Consider the following 19696-nt stretch of genomic DNA (forward strand, 5'->3'; position numbering starts at 1 on the left):
TTTGAGTACTAAACTATTCCATAACCTTCCCTGAATTTAACTTAACAGCCTGATGAGATAGGTTACAAAAACATCTCCATTTTGAAGATGAGGAACTGAGGCCAGACTCAAGTTAGTCAAGTCAAATTCATCTAATTTCCATGGAATTAATTTGGCTGGATCATGCACAGAGATCTGTATAGGAGGCCAGTTGAAGGTATTGCTTCAACCCAAATCTCCCAGAATACTCCAGTTATCACTAATTATCATTGTCACAGCAATTGTAAAGGTATCTCAAGAAAACTGCAAATATGTTAATACACTTCATATTTTGGGAGACCTTTGTAAATTACAATCAACACTAACAAAGAACTAAAGCAGTGTTTGTTTTTTTTAAGAAGTATGGCTCGGTTTTCGTTATGCAAAACTGAATGACATGTAACAAGGGATCTGGATTCACTATAATTCTTATTGACGTTACATTAATTGAACTGAACCTGATCCAGCTAGGGGACATGTGCAAGTGGAAAGGGGCTTCCCCACATGTATGACTAACTGGATGAGGAACCATGCACCCAAAAGAGTGCTGTACACTCAGTACAATCCAGGAGCCAGGACAATACACACTTTGGCCCAATAAAAAGATCAGCAGTAGTGCTGCGCAGGAGAGAGGGAGCCGGAGCTGGATTTGTCAGCTACATTCCCTCCTTTGTCGAAACAACTGATAGTTCTATCACTAATTACCTGACAGGAGCTACATGTGCATGGGTAGGTGAATGGGACTTTATGTGTTCAATGCAAAAACATATGAAGTATGACATGAATCAGCATATCAAAGTCCTGTCATCTTTGTTGTACAGAAACTGCTGAATAAGGTGAATCTGGGCCATGCTGCCAGATGTGCTGCCTATAGCCCTGATGGCGAGATGGTTGCTATTGGCATGAAGAATGGAGAATTCATCATTTTGCTTGTGAACAGCCTTAAAGTTTGGGGTAAAAAACGAGATCGGAAGTCTGCTATCCAGGACATCAGGTACTTTGGCCAGAGCAGAAAAACAGGGACTAGCATTCAAGGTGGCTAAGGAAGCTAGCAGTGTGGTGTAAAAGTTAGAGTGCTGGACTAGGATCTTGGAGACCCAGGTTCAAATCACCACTCTGTTGTGGAATCTTGATGGGTGTCCTTGAGCCAGTCACACACATTCATCTTAACCTACCTTACAGTGCTGATGTGAGGTTAAAGTTGAGGAGAGGAGAATGTAAGCTGCTTTGAGTCTCCTCTGGGGAGAAAGGCTGAGTATGAAGTAAATAAATAAAGCCTTAAGGTATTCGTTATGCTATGAGCAGTGTTCCCACTAAGCTGAGTTAGTGTGAGCTAGTTCACAGTTTTTTAGCCTCTGTCTAGGCAAGTAGGTGTGAGAAACCTCAGCTTGAGACCCTGGAGAGCCACTGCCAGTCTGAGAAGACAATACTGACTTTGATGGACCAAGTGTCTGATTCAGTATAAGGCAGCTTCCTATATGTTCATATGTCTCACACATTTTTATCTTAGCTCAGGAAAAATGACCCCAGAGCAAACTACGTAATTTATGCAGTAGCTCACAACTTTAATGCCAGTAGCTCACAAAGTAGACTTTTTGCTCACAATACTCCACAGCTTAGAGGGAACATTGAGTTACTTATGAACAAATGAACACATGAAGCTGCCTTATACTGAATCAGACCCTGGGTCCATCAAAGTCAGTATTGTCTACTCAGACTGGCAGCGGCTCTCCAGGGTCTCAAGCTGAGGTTTTTCACACCTACTTGCCTGGATCCTTTTTAGTTGGGAGATGCCAGGGATTGAACCTGGGACCTTCTGCTTACCAAGCAGATGCTCTACCACTGAGCCACCGTCCCTCCTACTTGTTCATATTCATGTGCCATTTGATTCTCTGTTACTGAACGCCTGATTCCCTGCAGATGAACAGAGGCAACGGTACGGGAAAACACTGCAATTGAAGCGATACTCCACACTAAAAGCCAACAAGTAGTTCAATCAAGCAAGCAAGCTAGTGGACAGAATCCAGCAGGAAAGATTGTGGGAGATGTTCCAGGATGGATCTTTTGCTTCCTCAAGCGGCCTGCTGTTCATCCCAAAAATATTCTCTGAGGACTGGGGGGCCATCTCAGATGTGTCACATAATGAAGGGCATCTGGTGAAACCTCCTCCTCCATCCTCTGTCAATGCTCAGAGAGGATTTTGGCTGGTTGGGAAAGTGGAAGGCAGAAAAAGATCAGCTCTGCCAGCTCCTTCCACAGTTTTCACACTGGATCCAAACCTATAAAACAGAAGCTGGACATCCATTCACAATCCCCTGCTAGTCTGTATGGTATAATGTTTAAGGTGTTGGGATGAAATCTAGGAAAGGTGTGTTCAATCCCTGATCAGTAGAGATGGGCACAAACTGGGAAAATAGTAGTTCGTGTTGGTTTGTGGATCATTTGACTGCCTGAACCAGTGGGTTGTGTTGGTTCATGGTTTGTTTGATTTCCTGAACTGGTTCATTTGATTCAGGAGATGTACAACAGCCCCCTCATGAGTTAGAGATGCCAAACTCACCAGAAGTCTTTCCTCCACCCACCCGCCAGGTTTGGCAAAGATTGGATTTGGAATGTCCAAGTTATAGCCCCCAAAGCAGGAGCCCTCAGGAGAGCTTAGCTTCAGCTCTGATGACAACTGACTCTTTTCTCTTGGTGCTGCAAAGTGAAAGCAGGGTGTCTGCTCCCATAGAGCAGAATGGGAGCTCTGTGATTGGCTTCCAGAACTTCCAATCCAGCTATGGACAAATGCTGTCGTGTTTCTAGGGGTCCCAAAAGTCCACCCGCAGCATTGCCAAGGAGTTTATTGAATCAGTACCAGGCAGTCTTGCAAACCAACTGCAAAAACAAAACAAACAATACACTGGAAAAGAAATGTACTTTGTTTTTGGATGGGGAGGGCACAATTTCATGAATCAGAGAGCCAGTTTGGTGTAGTGGTTAAGTGTGCAGACTCTTATCTGGGAGAACCGGGTTTGTTTCCCCATTCCTCCACTTGAACCCGCTGGAATGGCCCTGGGTCAGCCATGGCTCTCGCAGAGGTTGTCCTTGAAAGGGCAGTTGCTGTGAGAGCTCTCTCAACCCCACCCACTTCATAAGGTGCCTGTTGTGGAGGAAAAAGATAAAGGAGATTGTGAGCCACTCTGAGATTCTGATTCAGAGAGAAGGGCAGGGTATAAATCTACAGTCTTCTTCTAAACAAAGCATTAATTGACGCAATTCATTTATTGGCCATCCGTACTGATCAGCTGTGAAACCTACTGGGTGACCTTGACCCCATAATTTTCTCTCAAACTTACCTTCCTTGCAGGGTAGTTTTGAAGATAAAACAAGGAAGGGGAGAGCTCTGCATACTACCCTGGGCTTCTACAAGGACGGGCAGGATAGTGAGATAGGTTACTATTGACCAGCAAGTCCATCTGCTGATACCAATTATCAGAGCAATTGTCTTTCTGAATTGATGGGTCTTGGACAAATATATGAAGGTCAGAGGGAGGCTTGTAACTGTGCTCTTCTTGAAGGAACTCATTCCATGATCTTGATGCCTCCACACAAAAGCCCTGCACCCTACTACAGAAGCCCTCAAACCAAGGGAATCTAGAGCAGGGCTCTTGAAGGTTATCTCAGCAGGTGAGTGAGCCCATATTGGTGCTCTTTAAGGCATGCAGGACTCAAACTGTAAAGTGTTTGTCATTCTCAGATAGCTCATGTGTGACAGAATGTAATTAGATGAAAACTCAATGCTGATCAACACCCTTTTTTCAGCAACAGCAGGTCCCAATGCCTTAGAAAAAGAAGTACCCGCAGGACAGCTGGAGATAAAACTTTCTCTCATCATCTTTGGGCACATCTAGTCTTGTAGGAAAATCTTAAAAGAGCAGGCAAGGTGGGGTGGATTAAACTATATACCTCCAAAGCTTGCACCATAGAAGTTCTATTGTGATTTATTGTAGTTTACTGTTGCAAATGAGAACTGATCAAAGAGAACAACTCTTGTGTGGAAGTTAGATTTTAGCATTTTCTCTCATGCCTGCCATGTGATCCAGAAAGCTGATTCAGCTAGAATGTATATCTAGCTTCAGAATGGCTTTCTGCACCATATGAGCACCACTGACAAGCATCTCATCAAGGACAAAAAGCTTTCTTAGAGGTTCACCCCAAAGCTTCACAGGTATGTCTAATTTGAGGGCTGACAGCATCCATCATAGTCAAGAGGTTTGCTTTAAGGCTGGTGCATTCAACCATGTGGCTTTTCCCAAGTGAAGAAATCTCCTTGCACTTTGTGTCTCACAGCCCAACATTGTGTTAACAGCCTCCTCCTCTATTCCCCCCCCCCCCACTGTCTAGAATCAGCCCTGATAACCGGTTTTTGGCCGTGGGTTCCCAGGAACACACTGTTGACTTTTATGACCTCACCCAAGGCACCACCTTGAACCGGATAGGCTACTGTAAGGACATTCCAAGCTTTGTCATTCAGATGGATTTTTCGGCAGACAGCAAATACATTCAGGTAGGCTTGCACACACATTTTATTTCTTCCATAAGATTTACAGACTTCCTTATTTGTAAGTCTCCAGGGAGATAATAATGCTCTGTAGAGCAATATGTTTCTGTAGAGAAATCAATTTTTGTCAAAAACTGAAAGCATAGAAGACAAGGGAAGAAAGTGAGAAGTCAAATCATTCAGTATGTGACCATGTTGTTGTTAACCATTCAGTTGTGTTTGACTCTTGGTGATTTGATGGGTCAGCTCTCTCCGTGTTTTCCAATCTTGTACTGTTTCTTTGAGTTGTTCCATGTTCAGGCTGCTGTCGACTTTTATGGTGTCTAGCCATCAAGTTCTTTGGCAGCCTGGTTTCCTTTTGCCACTAACCAATCCAGGCATAATTGCTTTTTCTAATGAATTCTTCCGCATGACATAGCCGAAATAAGTCATTCACAGTCATATTCTTCCAATGGCATGTCTGTGCTCCAATACTTGCTTGTTGGTCACGTTTGCTGTCCAAGGAATATGCAGGAACCTTCTCCAGCACCACAGCTCAAATGAGTCATTTTTCTTCCTGTCTTGCTTCTTCATGGTCCAACTTTTGCAGCCATAGGTTGCTATGGGGAACACAATAGCAGAGACTAATCTGCCTTTGGTTGCTAGGCTGATGTCCTTGCTCTTCCATATTCATTTCATACTCATCATTACTGTGTGACCCAGCGTGATTTCACATTTTATTTCTGGACTGCATTCACGGCTTTGGTTGATCAGTGATCCTAAGAAAGTGAATTCTTCCACACATTTGATCTCTTCATTGTCAGCTGTTATTTTGATGTTTCTGTTCTTCTCAGTAGTCATGATATTGGTCAAAAAGGAAGAACATACGTGAACAGAGAGGAGCTTAAATTTAATAGGTCTAGCTGCTGCTGTTATAGAGTTTGGGATATAGATATTCTCATTATGGGAAGGAACCATGGAAAAGAGATATAAATGGGAAGTGGGAGGAGGTAGATGAAGGTAAATGTACCCACCTAGGTGTAGTAACCTTAGTTTAACTTCAAACTAATACAGCAGAATGTGTTATATGTATTTATTTACATACAGGGTGATTACAGACCAGCACTTCGGGCTGACTCAGAGACACTTCGGAAATCAACTAGAAAAATCCTTCCAAACACAAACATCTGCCACCTGGCCCCATCCCGTACTCACCCCATCCTCTGGCATCCTAAGAGTGGCTCAAAAAGCTACCACTTCCAAAGTGGTAGCAAATTTTTGAGCCACACACCAGTCGCCTCCTTGGCATCTGGAGCGGAAGGGTGCAAGCAAGGGGCTTTGGTAGTGTGAAACCACCAAGTCGCCCCAAGCTGTTTCCGGCTTTTGGGGCGTAAAAACCAGCCAGAGCGCTTGAGCACATGAGCACTTGACTCATTGAGGGAGAAAAAGAGCAGTCCAACCTCTGAGGCGCCCCCCGTCTGATCGCACAAAGCCACCCCTCAGATGGGATGGGGCTGCCTCACCAGGGAGCATGTGGAGGGTTTCAGATGGCTCTTTTTGAGGTGGCCCAATTTGGAACACCTCCGATCTGCCCCTAAATGCCCGTCTGTTATCACCCACAGATTACTTTAACTCAAATTGGGCTTTCCATGTATTACTAAACAATATGTTAGGCCTTAATGAAATGGTCTGACATTTTAGCCACAGCTTGTTCCATTAATTACAGAGCAGTCCTGTGGGGAGTTACATCAATCTATGTCCACTGAAATCAGTAGGGTTAGACTGGAGGAACTCTGCATAGGGTTTGCACTATTAGACTAACCTACTCATATCTATTTGGAGTTTCTCCTATCATGAAAACAGTTTAGATCCTATCCCGAATATCCATGAATGCAAAACCATGACCTTTTTAAAGGATCCACAATGAAAATTTTTAGTACATCCAAACCAAAATGGTACATCCAAACCAAGTCTGCAAGTGGAGACTTGCATCAGTGAATGCATCTCCATCTAATAAAACTTCCCTGCACATACAAAACTGATAGAGAGAAGGAGCCTTCCCAAGCATTTCCCCTGCCATGTTTGTTTTCTATATGTACAGATGGGTTTTTTCTCCCCCATGAGGAAATCATTTGTCTTAGTCATTGCCTGCCATCTCCAGAGACAGGTTTCCTACTACCCTAAAAACTAGGTCAAAGGGAACAACTCATGTGACAAAATTGCTTTTAAAAAAAGAGCAAAATGTGTATGCAGCTTTGGAGCTTGAAAGAGGAAAACTACTTCAGGGTCTTCCATTGTCCCCATCAAGCCACTCTTCATATTACGGTACGTGTACACCTAAAATGTTCATTCATGAGTGTTACAAGCAGGGCTTTTTTTAAACAGGAACACAGAGGAATACAGTTCTGGCTGGCTCGGCATCAGTGGGTGTGGCCTAATATGTAAATACGTTCCTGCTGGGATTTTTCTACAAAAAAAAAGTCCTGGTTACAAGCATGTCTGCAAACATACAAGGCACACTTGTTAGGGAAATACGATTATATGCCACCAGTCCCTAGAGTTTAAAAGAAAATCAGTTTTGCTTCATGATGCATTCAGTGAAAGCTGTATATATGGGTATAAAATATTCCTGACTCTGTGAACATGCTTCTTTGTAGCTGGTGTATATCTTGCTTTCTTATGGTATACGTCTCAGTGAAAACAAAACAGCTTGGATCGAGATGGTAGCTAGCTAATTTTGTTATTTGTTTCAGTCACTACAGCATTCATAGAGGAAAAACAGATGCTGCACTATAATTTTGACTGAGAGTACCTGCATTTACTAATGCAGAAAGAGCATTAATAGGTGCACACAAGGAGGCAAGACACATTTCTTTATATTCTATAGAATGCTATTAGTGCAAAGAAATCCACAAGCCTATAATGCCACTAATAGCAATCGCAATAGATTTGGGGAAGATAAGAGTAACAGGGGTGGGACTAAAGGCTTCATCCCCACCCGCACAACCTCCTCTTTCCTTCCTCAGGTGTCAACTGGTGCCTACAAACACCAGGTTCATGAGGTGCCATTAGGAAAGCAAGTGACAGACACTGCACACATCGGCAAGATCACCTGGGCCACCTGGACAAGGTAATGCAGCACAAATGATTCAAAGTAGTTCTTAATGACTCCTCCAGCATAGGCACAAGAGAGGCTGACAGCACTTCTCTCCTGGCCTTTGCTCCTTGCCACTGCTGAATTGGGAGGGGGAGGTGGGGCTGAAAGCAGTGACAGACCATACCCACTCACACACCGCATTGCACCAAACACAAAATTCAGAAAAAAAACAAACTCAAAAGAATTGAGAACCCCAAATTCATTGATTCACTTTGAAAACAAGGCTAGATAATTTGGAACGCCAATATCCAAAGGGAAATTTGAACAAGGTGCGAAGTCCTGGAGCATTCCTAGAGCCAAAATGCTTAGAGATTTCTTCACTAGAATTTGGTGGATGCTCTTCAGTGCTATACACATTGTTACGGATACCAACAGAACCATATTAGAAACCAAAAAGGACTTTGTTGTTAAAAAACTGAAGTTGATTCATTTATATGAACATGGCCTACAGTCTAAATATAAGCCAAGGAGAAGGACTTGGCCAGGCCAGCATGAGGAGAGGGATATGCAAGAACACAAGGGGGTAGTAGTGCTAAGCAAGAGAGGAGCTGTCAAGCATGCGGGTTCAATGACGAGTCGAAGTTGATACAAAGACTGCATTTATTGATAGACCGATACTTTGGTAACAGGTTCTTGAGAGTAATGCTGAATACACATTGATACAATAATTTTAAGGGCTACTTCAAAGGGATTCCAAGGGATGGGGTTGCGGGCTAGCAATCATACATATCATAAATGTCTACATTCCCATAGCATTATCAGGACTGTGTCCTTGCTTTCCCCAGATGTCTCTCACTCCCTTACAAGAATGTATGGGAAGGTGCTGATTACTTGGTTTCAGTTCTCACTACTTCTAATTATGAGCCATAAAGCAAGGCGGGGGGGAGGGAAAGAATAACAAACTAGCAAAGTTGGATCCTCCATGATACTTCACAGACCAGGTTAGGCAGGACCCCTAAACAATCAATTATCAATGGAATTTCACCATGCTTGACATGCTGCCCCCCCTAAAATCAACCTCGGGGTTTCTGAGGAAACGCTCTGTGAAACTTGTTTACCAAATCAGGGGCTAACACATCTTTTTCTGCTACCCATTCATTTTCACTGGCTGGGAAATGTTTCCACTTAATTAGATAATACAAAATCCCACGTTTCATCTTTGAACCGAATATGTCTTGTACTTCATGATGACTCTGATTCCCAATCTGGATAGGTTGTGGAGCTGGTGGTCGAGGGTGCCAAGAAGAACCACCCGGATCTCTTCGCAAAAGACTGCAATGAAAGACAGGGTGTATTTTACTAAACATTTTGGGCAACTCCAATTCTACGGTCACTTTGTTAATCACCCTCTTGATCCTAAAAGGACCTAAAAATCTATACGCCAACTTCTTGGAGGGTTGATTTAATGGGAGGTTCTTGGTTGACACAAATACCGTGTCTCCCACTTTAAAATCCCAAGCGGGTACATGAGATTTATCATACTGTTTTTTGTACGCCTCCTTAGCGGCTTCCAAATTCTCTTGAATTTCCTTCCAGCTGTTCCCTAGTTTTCCCCACCATTGTTCAAACAAGGTGGGGTCACGGGTACATTCTCCCCCTGGCAACAACGGAACAGGATTCCTCTCATACCCATTTACAATCTGAAACGGGGAAGCCTTGGTTGAACTGTGCACGCTGTTATTGTAACCATACTCGGCAAATGGCAAAAGATCCACCCAGTTAGACTGTTGGTGATTCACATAGCACCGTTTCTGAATTTCCTTCGGTCTGTCTTTTCCCTCCTTTTCAGTTTCTGTGGCCAGGCGCTCTCCCCCCCACTTATCAGGTTGCAGATTCCGCCGTGTTTTGGACCTGGTGGTTACCATGGCGGCTACTTGGGAGGGTGGGATTAGAGAGTCTACAACCTCCTTTTGACTGTTATGTTGAGGAAGGCACGAAAGGGCGTCCACCAAAAAGTTTTTCGTCCCAGGGATGTGCCTCAGCACAAAGTCGAATTTAGAGAAGAACCCCGCCCACTGGATCTGCTTTTCGCTGGCCAGTGAGCACCTCTAAATTTTTTTGGTTGGTCCAGATCTGAAATGGAACCTTAAAGCCTTCTAGCCATGACCTCCAGGTTTTCAGAGCATAAGTCACAGCAAAAGCCTCCTTATCCCAGACCGACCAATTCCTCTGCTCTTGGGAGAACTTTTTAGAGATATAGGCACAAGGCTTTAGCCTCCCCTCCTCATCCTTTTGCATGAGGATGGCTCTGACGGCGACATCGGAGGCGTCACATTGCACAATGAAGGGCTTCATCTCATTATGGTGGGTTAAAACGGCACCTTGGTGTCCAATTCAATTTTGCCCCTGGTTTTTTGGCGTCAGGACCCTTCCCCCTGGTTTTTAGCAACTCCGTGAGGGGTAACATAATTTGGGCGAACCCCGGTATGAAGGTTCGGTAAAAATTGGCGAACCCGAGGAACGTTTGGAGCTGTCTACGTGTCCTCGGGGGAGCCCAATCCAGTACCACTTGAACCTTACTTGGGTCCATGGCCAGTCCTTGTGCCGACACCCTGAAGCCGAAATAGTCTAGTTCGGTCTTATGGAACTCACATTTTGACAATTTAGCATACAGCTTGTGCTTCAATAGGGTGCTAAGCACCTCCCTCACTGATTTCATATGCAAGTTGAGATCTTGTGAGTAGATAATTATGTCATCTAGGTACACCACCACCCCCTTGAACAAATACTCTCTCAACACCTCATTGATAAAGTTCATGATACTTCACAGACCAGGTTAGGCAGGACCCCTAAACAATCAATTATCAATGGAATTTCACCATGCTTGACAGGAGCAGAACTTGGCAGTCAGCTCTCTGGAAGAGTCATGGGTGTGTATTTTGGAACAGTAGGCATGTTAGTTTTGGTGCAGCCAAAATTGTCCAAGATCTTGTGGCATTTTAAAGACAAAGGCCTGATTCAAACAAAAATGTTCATCACTAGTTTTCGTAGGACCAGAAGCTGACTGTAAGAGACAAGACAGCGAATTCTGCTTGCGACATTAGATCTGTGCCTGTTCATTCACAAAGACAAGCCATCCCTTGATACTGAAATCCTCAATAGCATGTTTGCTAGTTTTTAAACTGTCATCAGAATCTGTGTTGGTTGACTGCAATGGACTTCCCAGGATACCCTCTGGAATGTATATGGGGAAACCTTACCAAATGAATGAGGCATGAATTTTCACAGACAAGAGCAATGCTGGTTTTCCATTTCCATCTCAGCAAGGGAGACAGAAAGTCTCCTACCCCCCCCCCCCCCCCAGGTCTCAAGGGGACACAAAAATGTAAGTTAAGCTTACAAAGTAGCTGTGGTTAGTAATCATACCAGCCCCTCCCCTCCATTCCCCTATGTCTTCTTTTTGAACTGCTGGGCTGTCCCCGTCGAAATCTCACTGTAACAAGGGACCCCCTTTCCTTTCCCAGCACAGGACTGGAAAGCTTGTCTCATATCAGGTTGGGCTTCACAGCAGGCAGATTCCCCAGCGTCCTTGGCTAGCTGGGGAGCACACTGTCTGCAGCATTCCTTTGAAGCTGGGGGTGGGGTGGGGGTGGGAAGGAGCACTGTTATTCCCATCCATCCCAACTGCTTTCTTCTTTTCTCTTTCTTCTTTTGGGGCAGCATCCTTGGTGATGAAGTCATTGGCATTTGGCCCCGAAATGCAGACAAAGCTGATGTCAACTGTGCTTGTGTGAGTCACGCTGGCCTAAACATTGTCTCTGGAGATGATTTTGGACTAGTCAAACTCTTTGATTTCCCCTGCACTGAAAAATTTGTAAGTGAGCATTGCAGCTTTGTCAATGGGGAGTGTGGGTGGCTGTGGAACATCTTTTTGAGACTTCTCAGAAATGTCCAGACTTTCCTTATAATGATAATGTAAATGATGATTTACATTGTAAATGTAAATGATTATTTACATTGTTATCCCCAAATGCGGCTGCAAGTACTTGAATTTACTGCCAGAAATCTTGTCTCTCCCCGCCCCCAGTTTGGTGTAGTGGTTAAGTGTGCGGACTCTTATCTGGGAGAACCGGGTTTGATTCCCCACTCCTCCACTTGCACCTGCTAGCATGGCCTTGGGTCAGCCATAGCTCTGGCAGAGGTTGTCCTTGAAAGGGCAGCTGCTGTGAGAGCCCTCTCCAGCCCCACCCACCTCACAGGGTGTTTGTTGTGGGGGAGGAAGGTAAAGGAGATTGTGAGCCGCTCTGAGACTCTTCGGAGTGGAGGGCGGGATATAAATCCAATATCATCTTCTTCTTCTTTTTGCCAATAGGCCAAACACAAGCGTTACTTTGGTCATTCCGCACATGTCACCAACATTCGCTTTTCTCATGATGACAAGTATGTGATCAGCACTGGAGGCGATGACTGCAGGTAATGTATGTTGTGCACAAACCTTGAACCAGTGGGTGCTTGGGGTAAGAGTTGGATGCAAGATAACCAGGCTCACATTTCACTTTGCTTACTGGAATAAACTCTAGGCAAATCCTGTCTCTCAGTCTCACAGACTTTGAGCAAATCCTGTCTTCTGTGAGCCTGCCTCACAGAAAATGCTGCTATGGTCTTTATGGAAATAAGGCAGGATAAAAATAACAAAATACAAAGCTCAGATATGAGCATAATAATATTCTACAAACTGATACAGGATAGGATGGGGAAACATACGGAATTGTTTATAATAGCAGATCCTAGTATGCAGCAGTTCTAATGTGTCCTAAAATATCCTGTGTTAGGATAACCCCACATGTCACAAAATTCACCATTTTGTGCTCTGTGACATGTAAGGCAGAGATCCCTATGTCTGTATCCATCTCATGGGAATCCAACTACCATTGCCTACACTGTGCGATTATGTAATGGACACACAAATAAAGGCAGGCAGTGCTCCTCACTGGCACATTCTGGGCTATGATACCTCCTGTACCGTTAACTGTGTGCAGTATGTGCAGCAGAAGGCCACTCCAGCCCTCGCATTTCCCCAGATGATTCACCAAGCGGCTGCTTCCAGATGCAGGGAAGGGGATGAATGTTGAGTGCTCTTCCATAATTTAAAAAAAGACCCTCACTGAATATAGACGTCTAGATAAAAGATTTCTCTGTCTGTCTGATGCTAATTGCCCACGTGCAGGAAAATTTCCTCGGTTGGTTTGTTTTTGCTTGGAAATAGTCAAATATATGATCCCACCAGCATGAGCAGCCTGAAATGGAAATTGCCTACTATTCAGGAATAAAATATCTCAAGAGAAATAATTGGCCAATTTAAAAGCACAGGGCAACTCTCTCCTTCCTGCTACCTGCCTGCCTTTAAGATTCTCTTTTGGAACACCCAAACATTGTGTATAAGATTCAGCAATCTGTGTTCTGTTGGCATCATAAGTTCTATAGTATTTATAGCCTTTCAGTCAATTCATTTTATTGCATTAATTCAAAGTCACAACAAAACAACAACAAAAACCGAACCAAATGAATCAAGGCAAACACACTATCATGTAAAACCCATAAAATATTCATTAGAAAATTGAAAAGTGTTTAAAACATCTTGATAGGTAAAAGCAGTTAACAATAGCTTACCATTCCTATAATAATTAGTGACCTAGCAAATAGCTAGTATTCATTGACCAAACTTACATCAGAGAATTTTGACTGTATCGTTATAGCCGGGGCCACAAACTTGTGTCGACTGTAGTTTTACTACTAGCAGATGGAGCAGTTTGTAGTTTTTATTGCATCTGTTCTGGTACAGAAAAAAGAACAACTGCCACACAGCTATCACTGCCTGTATCAGGGCCATAACTGTCAGCGGATATAAAGCCAACTATATACCTGCTGGGTAGATTCAGTGGCCAAGGAATCTTCAGGGGGAGAGGAGAAATCAAGCAAGTCTATGGGAGTGGAGTTGCAAAGCAGGTGTTTGGTGGTGGGTTGGTTATTGTTGTTTTCCTTTTTAGGCCAGAAATAAATGGAAGTCATAGTTGTAGAACCTGCTCTTGCAACCCGGAATGCAGATACAATGAATCACTTGTGAAACAGCAACATGCTTGCTTCAAGTGGTACAGAGCCAGAATAGTCTGTTTCACTTTCATTTACACATTTCTACCCTGATTTTCTGGCCAAGATTAGCTCCCAAATCAGTTTGTGTCTGCATGTTGGATTGTTATTACAATGAACAATGCTGAAGGTATCTGGGTAGGTGTTTAGCAATCTCTTCTGCTCCCTGGCAGCTAATACCACTATCCAGGTTCCAAAATGTTTCTTCAGGGGGTAGACAGAGCTGTTGATTGATTCTGGGACCAGCTGGTGGTAAATATGCCACCCTCACCCTCCAGGAACAGCCCTTCCTTGCTGATTGGTAGATGCCCAGGTCACTGGCAAACCAGTATTTCTGTTCCCTGGGCTGTAAAATGGTAAGCTACTTTGTTGGATAATTGCAAGAATGAAAAGAGCAACACACGTGAAAGGCTGCCCATACTGGAAGCACTGCATAAAATCAGCCAATTAAGGAGGAGAGTCTCCCACTCTCCGTGTTCTGCACTTGCCTTGTTTCCTTCTCCTTCTGCCTCCATGAAACATTATGCCCTTGGAGTAAAATTCAGCTCACTGTTCTGTGGTACTGGAAGGAGCTGAGATAAAGGTGCAAAGAAACTGACATCTTGTACACACACTATAGCTAGCCTGTCATCATTCTTCCTTAAACAAATGCTAGATACTGTGAAGTAGTTTTAGAGGAGTAAAGATCAGTAATTTGTAATAGATTGCATCACTGGGTGAGCTGTTCATGGTACAGACACCCACTGGGTAGAATCAATGGTCATGGCAACTTCAGGATGACAGGAGAAAGCAAGCAAGCTTAAGTATACTTTTATGTTCTCCTTTACTCAGACACTGCAATGTTCCTGTGTTAATTAGAACATTAGAATATACAGAGGCAGTCCTTCCACAGGTAACGGCAGGGATATGTATCACCTTGTACCAGCCACCCCCTGAAACAGCCTGGGATGCAGCAAGAAAGGAAAGCCAGAAGAAATCATCTCCCTTCTTGCATGAGCTTGTGCGCTGCTCGGATGACAGATCCAAGTGGGCAGCCATGTTGGTCTAAAGCAGTAGAACAAAGTAGGAGTCAAATGCACTTGTTGGTCTTAAATGTTTACTTGACTCCTACTTTGTTCTACTGCTCAAATGACAGTAAGAAAAACCATTTGCTGTTCCAGGGTCCCCTAACCTCTCAGGATTTGACCTGTTATAAATTAGCTACTTAACAAAAAAAAATAGCATCAGCCCTCTCTGCCCTTATATATAGTGCAATCTGTTGGGGGAAATGAGAGGTGCAGGAATCCTTTCATGCACTTCCATTTCCATTGTGTTCATTTGGGGAGGGAGAGAAGCTAGTTTCTCAATTGCATCAAGAAAGAGACGATTGTTCTAAAAAAAACCCCTTATGTATTTAACTTCAATCCAAATGTAAATGCATTAGAACCTATGAAAGGGGTGGCCAAACTGTGGCTTGGGAGCCATGTGGCTCTTTCACACACATTGTGTGGCTCTCAAAGCCCCCACCGCCTCATCAGAGGACTTGGAGAAGGCATTTCTCTCTTTAAATCACTTCTCCAAGCCAAACCAGCTGGCAGCTTGGAGAATGCATTTAAAGTGAAGGTTGCTTTCTTTCCACTTCTCCCTCCCTCCCCTTCCCCATCTATTTGTCTTCCTTCCTTCCATCCGTGGCTCTCAAACATCTGATGTTTATTCTATGTGGTTCTTACGTTAAGCAAATTTGGACACCCCTGACCCATAAAAATCTGGCATGCATACATAATTAATACAAAATTCAATACAGTAATTTTATAAAAGGATATATTCTGTAAAGTCCCTTTACACATGGTAGTTGGCCAGAACAACCACAAACAGGAATACATTCACACATTAAGTATCTTTTTCTATCCATAGGAGTCAATGTAACTGCCAATCAACTCTGTGATGAGCCTCTGACATATAGCGACATACGCAACAGAGCTTACCCTTTTCTCTCTACCTTTTGGAGTTGGGGAAGCTGGGCTGATACTTTATCTATTTAGAATCTGATAGTATATAAACATTCCAAAATGCAAAGTCATGTGAGGCAAAGGCAGTGTTATCAGCACCAGAAATGTCACATCACCTGAAACGTCCTAAAGCCTCTTTATACTTTGTATAAAGTATACAAAGCCTAACATAGAAATTGAAATAGCACATGTTTAGCATAGGTAGATGACTGAGACTCAGTCCAGCCCTAATTCTGAAACACAATTCCTGCAGTTTGGGCTTCTCCATCTGGAAGTTACTGGGATTCTTTGTTGTTTTTCTCACGCTGTATCCAAGCTGTGGAACCTGAACTTGCACCTGCATCATCCAAGGCATTCCCCAGTTTTGTCAGAGCTCATAAATCCAGACTTTTGTAGTCCATTTTCTGACCATTGGTTCACTTAGGGATCCTGGATGACTCCCTCTCTGGAATAAGCTGGCCTTTTCCTAGAGAGCCCCTGTTCTTTCCCCACCACTAACCACCCACATTGCCGGTTGACAGCTGCCTCCCTCAGGATTTTGCTCAGCCACTTAGCATGGGAGATAAGAATCCTCAGAAAGGAACAGCGCTGGGCAAACAGTGTGGGAGTGAAAATGAAAGGATAGACACATGGTGCCAATTGAGATGTTGACACACCACTGTTTTTAGCCATACTGCATAGCTAGCTAGCTATTACCAACTCTGGTCTCCTTTTTTGTCTCCATCTCCAGTGTCTTTGTATGGCAATGTCTTTGAACATTAATTCTTCCCAGAGCAACGTGTGCTGCCACCATGTGAGTGCCAAACAGTGGACATTAGCAATGCCTCCCAAGACCTCAAGCAGCTGGCTGTTTTAAAATGGTGCCTGGATTATGGTTTTATGAAACCTACATATGGTTATGGAGGATGCTACAAGGAATCTCAAATGGGCAGTCACCAAGAAAGAAGCAAACACAACTGATCAACTTCTTAGCTGAACAGATGGTACAGGTCAGCAAATGCTAAACCTCTCATTTATACTCATATTTACAGCACTTTGCCCAATGAAGAAGTTCTGCTTCAGTAGCCTTTCAAAAAAATTGCCTTTAGTTTAAATTCAGACAGTTCACATCTTCACACCACTCCCTCAAGTACATTTACATTTTTTAAGCCAGCCATTCCAAAACCTTTCTAGAAAAAGAATTGTTGTTAAAGAAAGCTCTGGGCCATGGCTGGTTTCATACTTTAATAGTACCATTCTTTTTTTAATATTTAGAGGTTTAGAAATAATTTCATTTGCCAGTTTTCTATAAAGTGCCTTTTGAAAGCTTTTTCCAGTCCCGCAGGATACAACTCAGCCTCCTGCCAATGTCTGCTTTCTACTCACGGTGCTACAACTTACACAACTGAGGAGGGCTGACATCTTTCCATGATGCATCATTCACTTACACTCTGCTTGTGTCTTGATGCTTCAACTGAACCTTGTCTGGTTCCAAAGGAAGGAGGGCTGGGTTGCAAGACCCCAATACTACAAGATACCAAGCAGTGTGTACATGTGGGAGATAGTCTTGAAAAAACTACAAGAGAAGAGGGGAAGAAAATGAAGAACCTGCATACAAGCTATCCTCAACAATCTTTTCCCACTTAGAACACTGCTCTTCCACTTATCCTGATTAGGCCAGTAACAGCAAAGATCCCATCCTTTGAACTCCTGTAAGGAAAGCCAGCCCTCCTCCCACCTTCAAAACAGGTGTTTCAAAGGCATTCTTCCTTCCAGAGTTCAGTGCCAGACAACTCGGCAGCTGTTCACAGGCTCCATAGTGGCAGACGACCAATAACTGTGGAAACTCTGCACTTTCTCAATATGAAACTTGTAGGGACAATAGTGAAGTATGCCATTTATTCATAGAAGGTCCTAGTTTCAGTTATAACTGTGGAAACTCTGCACTTTCTCAATATGAAACTTGTAGGGACAATAGTGAAGTATGCCATTTATTCATAGAAGGTCCTAGTTTCAGTTATAACTGTGGAAACTCTGCACTTTCTCAATATGAAACTTGTAGGGACAATAGTGAAGTATGCCATTTATTCATAGAAGGTCCTAGTTTCAGTTATAACTGTGGAAACTGCACTTTCTCAATATGAAACTTGTAGGGACAGTAGTGAAGTATGCCATTTATTCATAGAAGGTCCTAGTTTCAGTTATTAGTAGGTGAAGTTGGGAGAGTTTGAGGTGGGAAAAAAAGAAAAAAATATTCATTGCCCCAGGCCATGTGCAAGGGGGAATTATTGCTTAGATAATCACTGAAGGAAGGGCATCTTTCACCCTAGTCACTGAGTAGGCAAAAATTAGCAGCAGTTGCTGAAAAGGTGCCACTGGGGCCTCCACTGCAAGCAATATTCTGCAAAACAGACACTCCTCCCATAAAATAAATAGGGGAGCATGGTTGAAAGTGCCAACTACCTTGCTGCTGGAAGAGCTTAACAACTCAACCCAGGTTCATGAGAAAGAAAAGAAAAATCAATGTATAAACACAAAAGTGCTTCATGAAACTCAATGGACTATCATTTGTTGAGTCTTATTTAATCAATGGAATATATTAATGCCTTACACTATAAATATTTTAGACACACAAGTCCCTATGCAGTTTTATTCCCATCCTGTCTGTAAGGAAGGTTTCCTGTATTAGACGTAACCATATCAAAGCTGGTGATGTCAGGTGGTCACCTTGTTTGCCTATGTTGTAATGTTGGCCTTTCATATTGATTGTATCTTAAAATGTAAAAAAAAAATCTGTGACAGAATGAATTGCTACTTGGTGATAATGTGCAAAAATATTTAAGAGCAATAGTATGCATCACAAAGATTTGTATTTGTTTATATGGTTTGATTTTAGGTACATTATGCTTGGATATGATGCTGTATTATAATGTAAATTAAAATAGTAACGCATGAGTTTATTTTTCAAATGATCAAGTAAAAATTTATTATTTGAGAAGAGCCAAGTGTCAGTTTTTCATTGGGTACATTCTCAGATCATGAAAGGTCTCCACTTTCAAAGAGAATGGAGTCCATAGTTTGCATTCAGGATAATCAGAATTTAATCAGTCATGAATCTGACAGTGTAGAGAAACAGCATGTGATGTTGGTTAGAGGCAGGCAGGCAGCTCAGTAAACTTTCACCCTGAGTGGCTATATCATCTCCCAGTGAGTCAGAAATGTATTATAGAAAATGAGCGACTTTGGGTGGGGCTGGTAGGGGCTGCCACGACAACTGCCCTCTTTGGGCTATGAGCTTCTTATGACATATCAATCAATGGGCAAATTAAGCCATATAATTAAGCAGGAGTTACATAGTATGAAACATTACTGCACTTAGTCCACACACACACACACACACTCTTTCCATTTAATTGACTGCTCTTTGCAGGGGTGAGGAAATCTCAACCATGATTATGTCCTTCCAATATATGGAAGGAGAGGAGGGGGATGAGGTGCTCCTGCTCATGGCAACATGCAGCTTCTACCCAGAAAGCCTGAAGTCGAGCGTAAGAACATTAGCTAATCATTGCTTTCCTCTCACCTTGAGGATAACTGGTTGCGTCCAGTGACATGACTGGTATCTCAGACTGGCAGAAAACACATTTCCAAAGGTCATAACACACACTGCAATATGATCAAGATATGGAATCCTAGGATTCACTCCATATCTAAATAAACTGTGCAGGCTGGGGCTGATGGGAGTTGTAGGCAAAAAACATCTGGAGAGCTACCGTTGGCCACCCCTGAAGCAAGTAATAAGACAATATTATATTAGCAACTAATGGCCTCCATCTATGAATCTGCCTTCCCCTGTGGCTCAATGTCACTCTTACAAATACTGTTCAACAGAGACAATTCAGAGTCAAAAGAGATGTTCATATGCACAACACACTACACAAATTT

General features: G+C 43.1%; 1 protein-coding gene and 1 long non-coding RNA gene across 8 annotated transcripts in view; both read left to right on the top strand.

Moving 5' to 3' along the window:
- The window catches only part of EML6 (EMAP like 6), a 239166-nt gene extending 222317 nt beyond the window's left edge, over positions 1–16849 (top strand). For all 7 annotated transcript variants that reach the window (XM_060249187.1, XM_060249202.1, XM_060249195.1 and 4 more), the window contains 6 exons: positions 840–1012; positions 4405–4567; positions 7567–7670; positions 11358–11511; positions 12010–12110; positions 16503–16849. In XM_060249187.1, the coding sequence (XP_060105170.1) occupies positions 840–1012; positions 4405–4567; positions 7567–7670; positions 11358–11511; positions 12010–12110; positions 16503–16527 (720 nt within the window). In that variant the 3' untranslated portion in view covers positions 16528–16849. The remainder of the gene's footprint in view (positions 1–839; positions 1013–4404; positions 4568–7566; positions 7671–11357; positions 11512–12009; positions 12111–16502) is intronic.
- Positions 16850–17770: 921 nt separating this feature from the next.
- LOC132579092 (uncharacterized) lies at positions 17771–18751 on the top strand. Its single transcript, XR_009555958.1, has 2 exons — positions 17771–17848; positions 17940–18751. It is a non-coding gene; the product is annotated as an uncharacterized LOC132579092 (long non-coding RNA).
- The last annotated feature ends 945 nt before the right edge of the window (positions 18752–19696 follow it).

Source organism: Heteronotia binoei, chromosome 1 (genome assembly GCF_032191835.1).
Source record: "Heteronotia binoei isolate CCM8104 ecotype False Entrance Well chromosome 1, APGP_CSIRO_Hbin_v1, whole genome shotgun sequence".
Lineage (NCBI taxonomy): Eukaryota > Metazoa > Chordata > Lepidosauria > Squamata > Gekkonidae > Heteronotia > Heteronotia binoei.